The 17,433-nt window shown below is 41.6% G+C and overlaps 1 protein-coding gene across 2 annotated transcripts in view; it reads left to right on the top strand.

The window, feature by feature from the left end:
* Positions 1–17,433, top strand: part of LOC106579155 (BRCA1 DNA repair associated) — a 48,153-nt gene that overhangs the window by 17,794 nt on the left and 12,926 nt on the right. For both annotated transcript variants that reach the window (XM_014158759.3, XM_014158761.3), the window contains exons 15-18: positions 5,640–5,717; positions 5,895–5,935; positions 6,188–6,271; positions 7,694–7,751. In XM_014158759.3, the coding sequence (XP_014014234.1) occupies positions 5,640–5,717; positions 5,895–5,935; positions 6,188–6,271; positions 7,694–7,751 (261 nt within the window). The remainder of the gene's footprint in view (positions 1–5,639; positions 5,718–5,894; positions 5,936–6,187; positions 6,272–7,693; positions 7,752–17,433) is intronic.

Genomic DNA, 17,433 nt, shown 5'->3' with positions numbered 1-17,433 from the left:
AAGCGTTATATTTAAAACCGTTAGTTTTAATGGATTTTATAGGAGAAACTGAGGGTGGATCAACAACGTTGTAATTACTTCACAATACTAACCTAATTGACAGAGTGCTAAGAAGGAAGCCTGTATAGGAAAAACAAATATTCCAAAACATGCATCCTGTTTGCAGTAAGGCACTTAAGAAAATATTGCAAAAAAATGTGGCAAAGCAATTCTGTTTTTGTCCCGAATACACAGTGTTATTTGCGGAAAATACAACGTATTACTGAGTACCACTCTCCATATTTTCAAGCGTAGTGGTGGCTGCATCATGTTATAGTTATGCTTGTAATTTGTTAATGACTGGGGAGTTTTTCAGGATAAAAAATAATCTAAATGGAGCTAAGGACAGGTAACATCCTAGAGGAAAACCTGGTTCTGTCTGCTTTCCACCAGACACTGGGAGATGAATTCATCTTTCAGCAGGACAATAACCTAAAACACAAGGCCAAATCTACACTGGTGTTGCTTACCAAGAAGACATTGAATGTTCCTGAGTGGCTGAGTTAGTTTTGACTTATATCTACTTGGAAAAACTATGGCAAGACCTGAAAATGGTTGTCTAGCAATGATCAACAACCAACTTGACAGAGCTTGAAGAATTTTGAAAATAATAAATGGGCAATTCCAGGTATGCAAAGCATTTAGAGACTTACCCAGAAATACTTTAATGACTCATGGGTGTGAATACTTATGTAAATTCGATATTTCTCTATTTCGTTTTCAATACATTTTCAACAATTTCTAAAAGGTTTTCACTTTGTCATTATGGGGTATTGTGTGTAGATGGGTGATTAAAAAAAAACATATTTGATCCATTTTGAATTTTGGCTTTAACACTGCAGAATAAGTCAAGGCGTATGAGTACATTCTGAAGGCACTTAATTACTTCACCATGCTCAAAGGGATATTCAATGTTTGCTTTTTCTATTTTTACCCATCTACCAATAGGTGCCCTTCTTTGCAAGGCATTGGAAAACCTCCCTGGTCGTTGTGGATGAAATTCACAGCTCGACTGAGGGACCTTACAATTTTCTGTATGTGTGGGGTACAGAGACGAGGCAGTCATTCAAAAATCATGTTAAACACTCTCATTGCAGTCCATGCAACTCATTATGAGCAAATATTTACTCCTGAACTTATTTATGCTTGCCATAACAAAGGGGTTGAATACTTATTAACTTAATACATTTCAGCTTTTAATTTGTTTATTAATTTGTAAACATTTTTAAAAACATCATTCCACTTTGATATTGGGGTGTATTGTGTTTAGGCCAGTGACAACAACAACAAAAAAATCGCAATTTAATCAATTTTAAATTCAGGCGGTAACACAACAAAATGTGGAAAATGTCAAGGGGTGTGAATACTTTTAAGTATCGTGATAATATTGTATCAGTTCTCTGGCAATTCCCATCCCTAACACAAACACACAGCCCTCCACACACACACACACACACACACACACAGTCTTCAAGTCTTAATTGCGCTCTCTGATGGATTCTTTGGATTTCAAAGCCGCCTCCTCCAAAGCACAACATTAGCTGAAGAGCGCGTTAAGGAAGCCACGTTAATGGCAGCCGTTACCCCGGCAACTGCCAAATGAAAGTGTGCAGGTTCTTGATCTTTCGGGGGCAGTGAAAGGTTGAGGAGGAGTAGGAGGAGGAAAGTTTGGGTCTGTGTGCGAGAAAGAGTTATCTCACCATGGTCATTAGACTAAAACCGACATTTAGAATTCCTCACCTAGGTAGTATTCATTAGGCACCAAATAAATAAAACAACGACTGAAACATGGAGGGACTGCCTCTACTTAAGAAACAATTGTTTTTGATTTCCGTTGCAAAATGTTTTTGATTTCCATTGCAAAATGTTTTGCTACAATGTGCACTAATGGATACAACCCTGCCTTTGACATGTTGCACTCAATGTGGTGACTTCTTAACCTCTATGGGCTACTCAACAGCCAGTTGAATCCTGTGGCGCGTTATTCAAATCCTTAGATATGCTATTACTTCAATTTTTCAAAAATATGACTATTTTACACCATTTTAAAGATAAGACTCTCGTTAATCTAACCACACTGTCCGATTTCAAAAAGGCTTTACAACGAAAGCAAAACATTAGATTATGTCAGCAGACTACCCAGCCAGAAATAATCAGACACCCATTTTTCAAGCTAGCATATAATGTCACATAAACCCAAACCACAGCTAAATGTAGTACTAACCTTTGATGATCTTCATCAGATGACAACCCTAGGACATTACATGCATGTTTTGTTCAATCAAGTTCATATTTATATCAAAAACCAGCTTTTTACATTAGCATGTGACTAGCATGTGACTAGCATTCCCACCGAACACTGCCGGTGAATTTACTAAATTACTCACGATAAACGTTCACAAAAAGCATAACAATTATTTTAAGAATTATAGATACAGAACTCCTCTATGCACTCGATATGGCCGATTTTAAAATAGCTTTTCGGTGAAAGCACATTTTGCAATATTCTCAGTAGATAGCCCGGCATCACAGGGCTAGCTATTTAGACACCCAGCAGGTTTAGCACTCATCAAAGTCAGATTTACTATAAGAAAAATGTTCTTACCTTTGTTGTCTTCGTCAGAATGCACTCCCAGGACTTCTACTTCAATAACAAATGTTGGTTTGGTCCAAAATAATCCATTGTTATATCCAAACAGCGGCGTTTTGTTCGTGCGTTCTAGACACTATCCTAAAGGCTAAATAAGGGTGACGAGCATGGCGCAATTCGTGACAAAAGAATTCTAAATATTCCATTACCGTACTTCGAAGCATGTCAACCGCTGTTTTAAAATCAATTTTTATGCCATTTTTCTCATAAAAAAGCGATAATATTCCGACCGGGAATCTGCGTTTAGATAAACAGACAAATGAAAAGAAACCTTTCGGTCGAAGCGGGCACGCGCCTAAGCCCATAGTACTCTGAGTGGCCACTTGCCAAAAGCGATAGTGTTTCAGCCAGAGCCTGCCTCGATATCGTTCAACGTTTTCCCGGGCTCTGAGACCCTATGGAAGACGTAGGAAGTGTCACGTTATTGCACAGATCCTGAGTCTTCAATAAAAAGAGCCAAGATGAAACACTACTTCTCAGACAGGCCACTTCCTGCTTGAAATCTTCTCAGGTTTTGGCCTGCCATAGGAGTTCTGTTATACTCACAGACACCATTCAAACAGTTTTAGAAACTTTAGGGTGTTTTCTATCCAAAGCCAATAATTATATGCATATTCTACTTACTGGGCAGGTGTAGTAACCAGATTAAATCGGGTACGTTTTTTATCCAGCCGTGCAAATACTGCCCCCTATCCCCAACAGGTTTTAACAGTGTATTCGGAAAGTATTCAGACCCTTTCACATTTTCCACATTTTGTTATGTTACAGCCTTATTCTAAAATGGATTAAAAAAATAAATAAATGATCATCAATCTACACACAATACCCCATAATGACAAAGTGAAAACAGGTTTTTAGAAAATTTTGCAAATGTATAATTTTTTATTTATTTATTTATTTATTATTATATATTTATTATTATATATATATATTTTTTGAAACGAAACCTTATTTACATAAGTATTCTGACCCTTTGCTATGAGACTCAAAATTTGAGCTCCGGTGCATCCTGTTTCCATTGATCATCCTTGATGTTTCTACAACTTGGTTGGAGTCCACCTGTAGTGTAGATTCAGTTGATTGGTCATGATATTGGAAAGGCACACACCTGTCTATATAAGGTCCCACAGTTGATAGTGCATGTCGGAGCAAAAACCAAGCCATGAGGTCGAAGGAATTGTCCGTAGAGCTCCGAGACAGGATTGTGTCAAGGCACAGATCTGGGGAAGCGTACCAAAACATTTCTGCAGCATTGAAAGTCCCCAAGAACAGTGGCCTCCATTATTCTTAAATGGAATAAGTTTAGAACCACTAAGACTCTTTCTAGAGCTGGCCACCCAGCCAAACTGAGCAATCGGGGGAGAAGGGAGGTGACTAATAACCCGATGGTCACTCTGACAGAGCTCCAGAGTTCCTCTGTGGAAATAGGAGAACCTTCCAGAAGGACAATCATCTCTGCAGCCCTCCACCAGTCTTTATGGTAGTGGCCAGACGGAAGACACTCCTCAGTAAAAGGCACGTGACAGCCCGCTTGAAGTTTGCCAAAAGGCACCTAAAGGACTCTGACCATGAGAAACAAGGTTCTCTGGTCTGATGAAACCAAGATTGAGATCTTTGGCCTGAATGTCAAGCGTCACGTCTGGAGGAAACCTGGCACCAGCCCTACGGGGAAGCATAGTGGTTGCAGCATCATGCTGTGGGGATGTTTTTCAGCGGCAGGGACTGGGAGACTAGTGAGGATCGAGGGAAAGATGAACAGAGAAAAGTACAGCGCGATCCTTGATGAAAACCTTCTCCAACCTCCAACTGGGGAGAAGGTTCACCTTTACATTAGGACAACAACCCTAAGCCCACAGCCAAGACAACGCAGGAGTGGCTTCGGGACAAGTCTCTGAATGTCCTTGCATGGCCCAGCCAGAGGCCGGACTTGAACCCGATCAAACAGGGCTTGAGAGGATCTGCAAAGAAGAATGGGAGAAACTCCCCAAATACAAGTGTGCCAAGCTTCGAGCATCATACCCAAGAAGACTCTAGGCTGTAATCGCTGCCAAAGGTGCTAAAACAAAGTACTGAGTAAATGGTCTGAATACTTATGTAAATGTGATATTTTGCTTAGTCATTATGGGGCATTATGTGTAGATTGATGAGGAGAAAAACTATTTCATCCATTTTAGAATAAGGCTGTAATGTAACAAAATGTGGAAAAAAGTGAAGGTCTCTGAATACTTCCCGAATGCACTGCAGATGGTTGTGGATTGAGACAGACTTAACCGATGACAAGACTGTTACTGATAGGAAAGTGTGTGTGTGTGTGTGTGTGTGTGTGTGTGTGTGTGTGTGTGTGTGTGTGTGTGTGTGTGTGTGTGTGTGTGTGTGCAGCCAAACACCAGACAGGAAGCTCCAGGCACCATCTCTAAGATCACAGCAGGGCTCTCGCCTACGCACTCATTGCCGTGGGTCAGCTGTCTACTCTGCACTGTCAACCACCGCATGCTTGATATCTAGTGTAACTTCATATTCATAAAGGTGTAGCTTTATTACGCAGATTGACGAAGTATCACCGGACTTCCTGACATGTCTCTCTAACCTGGTTGTGGATCACATGCGGTGAAGCATTCATTTCCCACAGAATGCTGACTTGTACTCCACTGTGACTGTAAAATACGACTATGGATTTCCGATTTGATACTCTGCGCTGCCATTTACTGCTGGTTTTCCAAGTTCAGTTCATGATCTTACTGTCATTTTGAAAATCTTGTCATCAAATCACAAAACCCCAACATGGCAACAAAGTATTTGTGAACAGTGATTTCATTGGGTGAGGTTAACGAAGTGTTTTGAGCCCATTTTTATGAAACTATGGATGACATTCATTGAAGTTGTGATTTGTGTGTACTATGTGTATGTTTTCTCACGTCTACCCTACCTCTTGTTTGTCTGTCCGTCACAGATGGTGATCTGGTGTGTGAGCGCACGCTCAAGTACTTCCTGGGCATCGCAGGCAGGAAGTGGGTGGTGAGCTTCCAGTGTGAGTTCAGAGTTCCGTCACTGTAATTTGTCCCCTCGCCACAGACAGATTTAGGGAAACCAGTATTAATGTGAAACCACAGGGAATGGAAGGTTTCTTACGTAACACAGAGCAAGGAAAATGGGGATTGTTTGTGTTGCCGAATATAAGCATTATTTTTGTTCCTATACTCCACAGGGATTTCCGAGTGCTTCAAACAAGGGACAGTCTTAAATGAGGTACACTCTCTGCTTGCATGTCATATTCCAAGAGTAGATTCTAGTATATTCCATGTTTCCCATTGAGTTAATCTCTGTTTGTGAAGCATGGATTTTAATTTGTATTTTTCTTGGTAATGTCCTGGTAATTTATTTTTCCAAAGTCTTGGTCGTAAAAAGAAATGTATTTTTTTTATTTATTTCAATGACAAATGATACTACCGACTTCCCTACTAAGAATATTTTAACCCTTCGTCACCCCCACCCCCGCAGACGTCATTTGAGGTGCGAGGAGACGTTGTGAACGGACATGATCACCAAGGGCCCATGAGAGCACGGACCACAGGGGACACAAGTGTAAGTTTTACACCTGTACTGTTACACCTTCACTATTACACCCCATAATACATACTACACCCCATATCACACCTGCACTATTCCATCCCAGATGTACACCTAGGTATTCTATTACAACTCATTACCCCATATTGCATTTAAACTAATACACCCCCATATTACAAGATGTGTGCAGTCTTTTACTTTTTAAAAACTTTTTCCTGAACAGATTCTTTGATCTCCAGCACCTGCTTCAAACCACTAGATATGTCATCTTGGAGTACACGCCTAGTCCTGCTTTAAAAAGTCAAACCCATTTTCTGATGGCGCTTTCGTCTCCTTTTGGATTGGGGCCACCCCTGAAAGCAGCATCAGAGGAATCTTTGCAACTCAAGAGGAAAATTTGAAATGGCTTGATGTCATGTTGGTATTATTGGCTGCTTTGAGGAGGCCCCTAATTGAATTAACCAGTAATTTCAGGCCTATTTGAAGGACCCGATTACAGTCTCCCCACCTTGATGGCTTCAGACAGACTGCCGTGTTCATATTCGCTCTCTGTCGCCAGACGAACAAGACAGACCGATAAATTGGTATTCTAGGCGTTTGTCACCAGAATGCTGATTGCAAGATGTGAGTGGCATGGTGGGTGGGTGGTAGGGAGGTGGTTGAAAGGGAGGGAGGTGTGTGTGTGTGTGTGTGTGTGTGTGTGTGTGTGTGGGGGGGGGGATCATGTCCTTGTTTTAATTCCACCTGAAGGGCATTAGGTGTCTGAGAAATATGTAAGCGAGACGTTTGTTCATCAGACCGCCACCGCGGGCTAACGATCATTATGGATGGAGACCGAAGTGTTGAGATTGAGCGTTGCTCAGTCAAATAGGTTGGAGCTTTATCTTCTAAAACAGTACCATCCAACCGAATCGTGGATATTAGCCTAGGCTTTGATGTGAAATCAGTGTTGTCGCTTTATATGGCTTGACTGGCTATAAATAACTTTTTATTGTTTGGACAAATGTTAACAATTGATAATGAAGTACTTAATGAGATACCCATTTAGAACATATTTTTTTCATGTATAGGCCTAAATTAACAGTAAACAGTAGAGATGTGCCTGACTGGCGGTGCACTTTACCAAAAGCATGGATGTTACCATGGAGAATTCTGTACAGCTTGAGCCTTTTCTTGGCCCCATGTTCTGTTTGACACCATACTGGATTCAAAAGCAGTTAGTGCTTTTGGTTTTCCCTACCATTGTATAGGCAGGGTGGACCCCCCCCAACCTTGGCTCCACTGGTTTCAATGGAACGTTATGGTCCCACAGGACCTGGATGTTGCTTTGGGACTCTGTGCCCCACCTGGAAGTTCTTATCTCCTGAATTTACAAAATCTAAACTGAGCTCCTGTCTCTCTCTCTCTCTATCTCTATCTCTCTCTATCTCTCCCTAGCTGCTGATGAAGGATTACGAGATCTGTTTCCAAGGCCCTTTCACCGATATGACCACTGGTAAGTAACTGCAACGCCAACCAGAAAACAACCCGCTACAGACCAGACCATACTACACAATCTCACCTCGCCAAGAAATGGGTTGAGGATGGAACACTTATATTTCAAAAAAAAATTTGTAGGTTTGCTTTTTCTTTTAGAAAATACCATTGATTTATTTGACAATGGTGGATGTTTAATGTTTTTGTGAAAAAATACAGTACTCTCTACTCGCACCCTCATTCAAAATAGAAGTCCATTTAAATTAGAAGTATCATCAGTTTCCCCTAGAGCCTTTTGCAGGTGACAGCTAGTAGGCTGAACTTTGGGAACGTTGGCTAATGGAACAAGAGAGATAGATAGATAGATAGATAGATAGATAGATAGGGGGGGGGTGTGGGAGGTGGTTGAAAGGAGCTGGGGAGGTGGTTTATATATATATATATATATATATACACACAAATTAAAACAGCATTTTATATATATATATATATATAAAATGCTGTTTTAATTTGTATATATATACTTTTTTCCTTTCTTTAAAAAAAAATAATATATATATATATATATATTATTTTTTTTTAAAGAAAGGAAAAAAGTGAAAAGGCAAAAAGGAAGAAGCCTGGATGTCAGGAAAAACACAAGGTGGCCTTCATTTATGGAAAGCCTCCCCAGGACTCCTGGTAGTACTGCTGTCTCTTTAGAGACAAGAAAATGAATCCTCCTCTGTCTACCCAGTCCCCCTCATTTACCACTGAACTGTAGGACTCACACACACACACACACACACACACACACACACACACACACTCTGGCATAGAGGAGTAGTTCTCTGACATTGGGAACAGTTTGAAGCCCATTGTTTTGTGCCTGTCAATTTATTGAATGGTTAAAAATTGCAATGTGCAGATAGTTCTCAACCCTCCCATAGACTGACTGAAAGTTATGGATGAGTCATAGCTAGAGTTTAACAACCAGCTTGGATCTCAAACCATGCTACAAAGACCTTAACACCAAAGACCTTAACACTCTACCCGCTCCACTACAGCCCTGTCAATGTTAATGAGGGCCTGTTCGGCCCTCCTTTTCCTGTAGTCCATGATCATCTCCTTTGTCTTGCTCACACTCATCTCCCATAACTGTTTTTAATTAGGTTGAGATTTGGTGACTGACACACACCCACCCTTTAAACCAGCTGTTCTCCTTTGAGACCCCTCTTTCAAAGTCACTAAGATAACTTTTTCTAGCCATGGTAGACCCAATAATGGGCACCTGGGCACTTTCTTTTTTATACATGACCCTAAGCTTGATGGGATGTTTTAATTGCTTAATTAACTCAGGAACCACACCTGTGTGGAAGCACCTGCTTTCAATATAATTTGTATCCCTCATTTACTCAAGTGTTTCCTTTATTTTGCCACTTACCTGAACATTATACAGCAATTTGTTGCCCTTAGGGGTAACTGTGGAGTAAAGTTGGTGCCAAAGGTCTGAAAACATGTAAACATTTTTAAATTGTCGTAAGAAGTAAACTTTCACTCTTCTTGGAGACTCTTTTTAGTACAGTGCCTTCAGAAAGTATTCACACCCCTTGACTTTTTCCACATTTTGTTGTTACATCCTGAATTTAAAATGGCTTGAATTTTTTTTTTTCTTTTCACTGGCCTACACACAATACCCCAAAGTAGAATCGTTTTTTTTTTATGTTTACAATTTTAATTAAAAATGAAAAGCTGAAATGTCTTGGGTCAATAAGTATTCAACCCCTTAGTTATGGTAAGCCTAAATAAGTTCAGGAGTGAACATTTGCTGAACAAGTCACATACTAAGTTGCATGGACATGATTTTTGAATGACTACCTCATCTCTGTACCCCATACATACAATTATCTGTAAGGTCCCTCAGTCGAGCAGTGAGTTTCAAGCACAAATTCAACCACAAAGACCAGGGAGGTTTTCCAATGCCTCACAAAGAATGGCACCTATTGGTACATGTGTAAAAAAAAATAAAAAATCTTACACTGAATATCCCATTGAGCATGGTGATGTTATTAATTACACTTTGGATGGTGTATCAATACACCCAGTCACTACAAATATACAGGCGTCCTTCCTAACTTCGTTGCCGGATAGGAAGGAAACCACTAGATCCAAGAGGAAACCTGGTTCAGTTTGCTTTCCACCAGACACTGGGAGATGTATTCACCTTTTAGCAGGACAATAACCTAAAACACAAGGTCAAATCTATACTGGAGTTGCTTACCAAGAAGACAGTGAATGTTCTACTTGAAAATCTATGGCAAGACCTGAAAAATGAATCTCTAGCAATGATCAACAACCAATTTAACCGAGCTTGAAGAATTTTGAAAAGAATATGAAAATGATGTGCAATCCAGGTGTGGAAACCTCTTAGACTTACCCAGAATGACTCATAGCCGTAATGGCTGCCAAAGGTGCTTCTACAAAGTATTGACTCAGGGGAATGAATACTAATATAAATTAGATATTTTTGCAAACATTTCTAAAAACATGTTTTCACTTTCTCATGATGGAGTACTGTGTGTAAATGGGTGAGAAAAACATATATTTAATTCCATTTTGAATTCGGGCTGTAACACAAAATGTGACCGACTGGCTCAATTCGGTCTTAGGCAGCAACATTTGAAGCAAGCAAGCAGCACATTTATTTATAAATCCCTTTTTACATCAGCACATGTCACAAAGTGTAATACAGAAACCCAGCCTAAATCCACAAATGGCAAGCAATGCAGATGAAGAAGCACAGTGGCTAGGAAAAACTCCCTAGAAAGGCCGGAACCTAGGAAGAAACCAAGAGAGGAACCATGCTCTGAGGGGTGGCCAGTCCTCTTCTGGCTGTGCCGGGTGGTGATTATAAGAGTACATGGCCAAATGGTGTTGAAGTTGTTTTTTACATTGGTTAAAAGTAGAGACTCAGAGCTAGCAAATTGTATATCATACACTACAGTTGAGGAACAATAGGGAAAGTAATTCTGCTTTGAAAGTTGATAAACTGGAGAACTTTTGTTTGTCTACACCCATTCAGCACACCTTCTTTAAGCTTTAGCACCACCCATCTATTTAAGGATTCATATGTGAGGCTATGTACTAAACAACCAAAGATTTCAAGACCAAAGGCTGGTTTATACTACAGGTGTATTCGTAAATTTAATCTGGAGTGCCAGAGTATGTTCTGGGTGTTGTCAGATTGGCTGTTTTTGTAAATTCAGAGCGTTTCGCTTTCGGGGCGCACACTGGACGCTCTTGCCAAAAAGTAGGGTTGATCCGAGCTTTCTGACCTGACAACAGCAGTCAAGCACACATGCTAACTGGCTAACGTTGGCTAGCTTGCTGCCTAATTCCAGACACAAAAGACAGAACAGCTCACTCTAACCAATTTACTTGCCCTAGCAGAGCTGGTTGGTCTTTTTTGCCAACGTTTACTGACACCGGCCATATTCAACGGGCGTTGAGCGTTTGTAAATTTGTCAGTTATTCTGCGCTCTGGCACACTCAAATGAGAGTGCTATGAAAAAGTTGTTGCAGTGACTTTCTATTGAAATGGATACTTGCATAGTGGAGTCTTAAGTTTTTAGTACATTTACATTTTAGTCATTTAGCAGACGCTCTTATCCAGAGCGACTTATAGTAGTGAATGCATACATTTCATACATGGGACCAGTACGCGATACATAAAACAAAACAAAAGCCGCATTAGACAGGATTACCTACACATACTGGCCAGCTCAAAAAGACAGAAGCGTGCTATATGACCAATCCGAACTCATCTGGCATGTCCAGCCCGCTCATTATCTCGGCTAATCATGGCTAGCGGGAAGGTTGCTGTCTTTCTCGAGCTTAACCAACTAGGCTTGTAATTTAACAATTTTATTCATATTCACAGATGGCATATACGTTTGTTATTAAGTCACATGAAAGTTCACATGTTCAAGAAGGCATTTCTGCCAAAAAAGTTTCCATTAAAACGGCTCTCCTGTGAAGTACATTTACATTACATTTACATTTAAGTCATTTAGCAGACGCTCTTATCCAGAGCGACTTACAAATTGGTGCATTCACCTTATGATATCCAGTGGAACAACCACTTTACAATAGTGCATCTAAATCTTTTAAGGGGGGGGGGGGGGGTAGAAGGATTACTTTATCCTATCCTAGGTATTCCTTAAAGAGGTGGGGTTTCAGGTGTCTCCGGAAGGTGGTGATTGACTCCGCTGTCGTGAGGGAGCTTGTTCCACCATTGGGGTGCCAGAGCAGCGAACAGTTTTGACTGGGCTGAGCGGGAACTGTGCTTCCTCAGAGGTAGGGAGGCAAGCAGGCCAGAGGTGGATGAACGCAGTGCCATTGTTTGGGTGTAGGGCCTGATCAGTGTCTGAAGGTACGGAGGTGTTGTTCCCCTCACAGTTCCGTAGGCAAGCACCATGGTCTTGTAGCGGATGCGAGCTTCAACTGGAAGCCAGTGGAGAGAGCGGAGGAGCGGGGTGACGTGAGAGAACTTGGGAAGGTGACCCACGACATACGCCTAGTTTTCTGAATCGGGTCACACATCTGAAAATGTAGCTAGCTAACTAGCTAGACTATCTTACCCGTGTACATGGATGGACGCTTCTCTCTCTCTGTCACGGATTCCATGGTTGCCCTTAGTTTGAAGATGTAATCCGTAGACTTGTTTTATACATCAGCCTTTGTGTGTTCTCTTTTCGACCTTGTCTGCATATTTGCAATCAAACGCCAGAATTATTTCCATCTCCTAAGCTATCATACTCAACTCGGTCCTCCAGAAAGTGGAGAGCAAAACTTAAGCAGTTCTACTACGTGATATCTTTAAATAAAGCCGCTTTAAAAAGCATTACCTAAAACCTACTGACCAGCTCATGTTATGGACAGAAGCGTGCTACATGGCAGACCAATCCGAACTCCTTTCGCGGCATGTCCAGCCCACTCAATATCTCAGCCAATCATGGCTAGCTGGAAGGTTGCTGGCTTTTTCCCCGTGGCTTAACCAACTAGGCTCGTAATTTAACAATTGTATTTGTATTTACAGATGGCATACAAGTTTGTTATTAAGGCACATGAAAGTTCACATGTTCCAGAAGGTATTACTGCCCAAAAATGCATTTTGATAACTTAAAAAAAAAAGGTTACTTTCAAATGGTGCTCCTGTGAAGTAGTGACGTGCGACATAAGCTTAGTTTCCTGAAACGAGTCACAAGTGGAATAAGTTAAGGGGTGTGACTACTTTCTGAAGGCACTGTAGGTAGTTGGAGGTTGAGGTTCAATCTTGTCCCTTCATCACAAATTTGATAAGCGGCAAACACTGATGGAAAGAGACTGAAGGTTATCTATATCTTGTCCTTTCTGTCCCCTCCGCATTAGAAGAGACACTGTTCAGAAGAGGTAGAGGAGAGTTCATATTCCGTCATGCAAAAACATTTCTTCTCCGGATGGATGGATGGATGTCCTGGGGCAACAAAGTGCTCCTAATGTGTATTTCTGCAGGCTGGATCAATGCAGGCTTGGCTAATGGCTTTGCGCGTGCGCTATAGATCAGGGGTTCTCAAGCTTTTGGGGCCTGTGACCCCTTTTCTGATAGCAAATTCATCAGGCACCCCATCATAATCAGAACACAACTCGAGTGAGATAAAAAAATATATATATATATACACTGCTCAAAAAAATAAAGGGAACACTTAAACAACACAATGTAACTCCAAGTCAATCACACTTCTGTGAAATCAAACTGTCCACTTAGGAAGCAACACTGATTGACAATAAATTTCACATGCTGTTGTGCAAATGGAATAGACAACAGGTGGAAATTATAGGCAATTAGCAAGACGCCCCCAATAAAGGAGTGGTTCTGCAGGTGGGGACCACAGACCACTTCTCAGTTCCTATGCTTCATGGCTGATGTTTTGGTCACTTTCGAATGCTGGCGGTGCTTTCACTCTAGTGGTAGCATGAGACGGAGTCTACAGCCCACACAAGTGGCTCAGGTAGTGCAGCTCATCCAGGATGGCACATCAATGCGATCTGTGGCAAGAAGGTTTGCTGTGTCTGTCAGCGTAGTGTCCAGAGCATGGAGGCGCTACCAGGAGACAGGCCAGTACATCAGGAGACGTGGAGGAGGCCGTAGGAGGGCAACAACCCAGCAGCAGGACCGCTACCTCCGCCTTTGTGCAAGGAGGAGCAGGAGAAGCACTGCCAGAGCCCTGCAAAATGACCTCCAGCAGGCCACAAATGTGCATGTGTCTGCTCAAACGGTCAGAAACAGACTCCATGAGGGTGGTGTGAGGGCCCGACGTCCACAGGTGGGGGTTGTGCTTACAGCCCAACACCGTGCAGGACGTTTGGCATTTGCCAGAGAACACCAAGATTGGCAAATTCGCCACTGGCGCCCTGTGCTCTTTCGTCTCTGCGCGACCGGGCATTTCTTCTGCGAGGCAGTCTTGGAGGTGAATGGCCGCTCACCCGTGAAGCTTAGAGGGAACATTGGCCACCAATACGACTATAGGATGAGTCAACATTTTGGGTTTGAGTTAACAGAATATTAACTTTTAAAAGTGAGATTTTCACTGGACAGTTACACTAATTTAAAGTAAAAAATACAAATAATTGGTGGAGTACTGTGAATACCAATGTCCCTGTGAGCCTCCCAGGCCCATGTTGAGAACACAAATATTACATTGTATTACTTATTCCAAAATGCTTTAATCTGTTTAAACGGAGGGGGTGGACCCCCCGCAGTACCTCTGGGGGTCCGTGGACCCCACTTTGAGAACCCCTGCTTTAGATTACGTGCTAAATGTCTCTAGTGTCAGCGGGTGTGTGTGCATGCATGCGTTTGGCTTTCTTTCACGTGGAGAGGGTACACAACTGGAGTCTGTTCTCGGCAACATGTCTCAACAGGATCTTCATCTATTATTTACCTGCCTGCTTCCACTGTGTATCATGTGCAATCTATATCAGCTCTATGTGCATTTACTTGGCTTTCCCCAAATTAGGATTTTCTTGAAGTAGAAAATATTTTTTGTTCAAAAATGTTAAACTTTTTGCGTATTGAATAACGAGGTTGTTATTGCAAAAGATCATTTATCTGTGACTGACTTTTTTTTTATTCAGTCTGGTAAGTATGAATAAAACGTAAGAAATTAAATGAATGTGGTTTTGGTTGCACTGGCTGCGCTGGAGACTTGGAGTTTGTCTACAAGTGCCACTTTGTTGGTGCAGATTTTTAATTTTTTTCCTTCACCGGGATATAGAGTGCAATTACAAAGTGCTGTGAACACAAGCCCTGAAAGCAAAGAATCATCAATGTTGTGGTAGGTTTCCTATGTGTAGCTTGTTGATTTATACACAATGTAATTTCCGTTTCTAACCTTGTAATGTTTGCAATTAAGTTTTTCTTCCTGAAGTGAACAAATTCTTGGCTAGATCCACAAAATATATTGTTTTTAGTAAACGTTCCTTCCCTCATGTTTCTTGTCCCTTCCCATGTTTCTTGTCCAACAGTCTGTCCTGATTCTTGAGCAGCAACATTATACCCTTTTCAAACTATAGCGACAAACTTTTCACAACGTTTTTTTCCCAGCCACTACGGTGAATGCGTAACCAGGCTAGCACAGTGAAGGGAAGTACAGCTCGGCTTGACTCTGTTTGTGTGGACTCGTTAATGTGAAAAGGGTACCGAATATAACTCCGCAAAACTAGCCACCCAGTGGTTGTCCAGGAGAAGGGCTGGACACCCCCTGGTATAGCCAAGCAATGTGATGGAAACTCTCTGAACATCACACCACTTGTGGATGAAGACCGACACAAACGATAAACAAGACAGACTGAAGACATTAACAAAGTGAATAAAGTGATACGTCAAATAAAAATGTACAGTATATCGTGATATTATGTAGTTATAGTACGGACAGTGGAAAATATTGTGATAGTACTTTTTTGTTCATTTCGTACACCCCTACTCTGACGATGAGAGCGTGTAAAAAGTGTTCCAGTCTTCTCACCGTATGAATTCATACCCAGAGGTCACCTCGGGTTTAGGTTGGTTTTGCGATGGTGTAGTCATTTGTTGGCCAAGGGAACCGTGGAATAATTTTAGAGGATGGAATACAGTCTGGTACCTAGCTGTTTTTGGATGTTGAAACTTACCAATGGCAATGTGTAGCCTGTGTCCAAAACACCCTAGTCTTGTCCATTTTGTTCAGCTCCAATGCTTTGACCATGTTCGATCCGCTGTCGGTGGTCATACATACTTGACGTGACTCTTTCAAGCCCCAGGATGAAAGTCCCTCCCTCAGCCCAGCTGCAATTATGCCTCCGGTGTGGTCGTCTGGGAAATAAGAGGTCTGAAGGCATTTGCTTTGCAGCTTCCAGTTGTCGTCAATGTAATGAATCGTGAGGCTAATGTATGGCTCTGTGGTCCGGCTTGACCATAAGTCGGCAGTGGTAGAGAAGAATGCAGCATTACGGATTTTGTTGGTAACTCTGCCCCGACATTCTGTGTAGAGTTCTGGCAGACGTGTTGTTGAAGTATTTACGGCTCGGCATCTCATATCTTGGGTCTAGAGTTGGAATCAACTTTCTGAAACTGTCTTTCTCCACAGTTTGAATTGGTTACATGTCGCTATGTGATACGTAATTGCACTCGTTATCTCATTCCACTTCTTTCTCTTTTTGTCATAGGGAATACCACTAACGAATGATGTCTTGAGTGATAGCTGAGTGCGGGTCTTGCTTGAAGATGTCTTGGGAATTGTGCCGTGGGTTTGTTGCACGCATTCTGGTAGATTCTTCACATTCGTGCACATGCAGGGTTTTCAGGTGGTGAAAAAGATTGCTGGTGTTTCCACCTTTTGGCTTGTGCGTCGACACAGTACTGTTTGTTGGTCGAGGTCGGATATAAAGCTAAACCAGTTCCAAACGACAGAGTAGGCCCCCTTTTTTCGAACCAATTACTCGTCGTCCTGCAAATCAACCTCAATAGCGTTATTTTCCTTGTCAGTAATTCTCGATGCTTGATTTTCGGGCACTTTTGCTAATGAAAGGAGTTTACTTCACACAATTTCCGCTTACTCTGCAGTTGCGCATGCTTGTTTGTTGACTTTGATTGGCAGGCAGATTGCGTGTAATGTCCATGCTTCTAGTTTTTTTTCTTTGCTAAAAAAAAAAGGCTATGTTTTTAGGAGAAGAAACTCGACTGAAATTAACGAAACAAAAACGCTTTATTTCATATGTATTCATTTATCAATCAAATGTATTTATAAAAGCTTTTTTTATGTCAGCCGATGTCACAAAGTGCTATACAGAAACCCAGCCTAAAACACCAAACAGCAAGCAATGCAGATGTAGAAGCACGATATGGCAAAATCCATATCAACATCATACCGGTATACCGCCAACACCTACGTAAGCGAGAAATGACGTGGTCTTCATGGACAGGTTCTATGTTACCAACCTATTGACACATATGGTGAGGGTCTCTCCTTAATCGTCCTCTCTCCATCAACATCAACCCACTTCTACGTCCATCACCTCCTCTATTTTTCTCCCTTTTTCTTCCCATTCGTGTGATCAAATCCTGGGGGGGGGGGGGGAAGGAGGAAATTAAGTCTGGTGACTTGGTGAAAAAAGGAGTTGATACCTATCCATGACGAGGTTTA

The sequence above is a fragment of the Salmo salar genome, chromosome 19, assembly GCF_965601325.2.
Source record: "Salmo salar chromosome 19, fSalSal1, whole genome shotgun sequence".
Classification (NCBI taxonomy): domain Eukaryota; kingdom Metazoa; phylum Chordata; class Actinopteri; order Salmoniformes; family Salmonidae; genus Salmo; species Salmo salar.
This window is presented reverse-complemented; position numbering and strand designations above follow the sequence as displayed.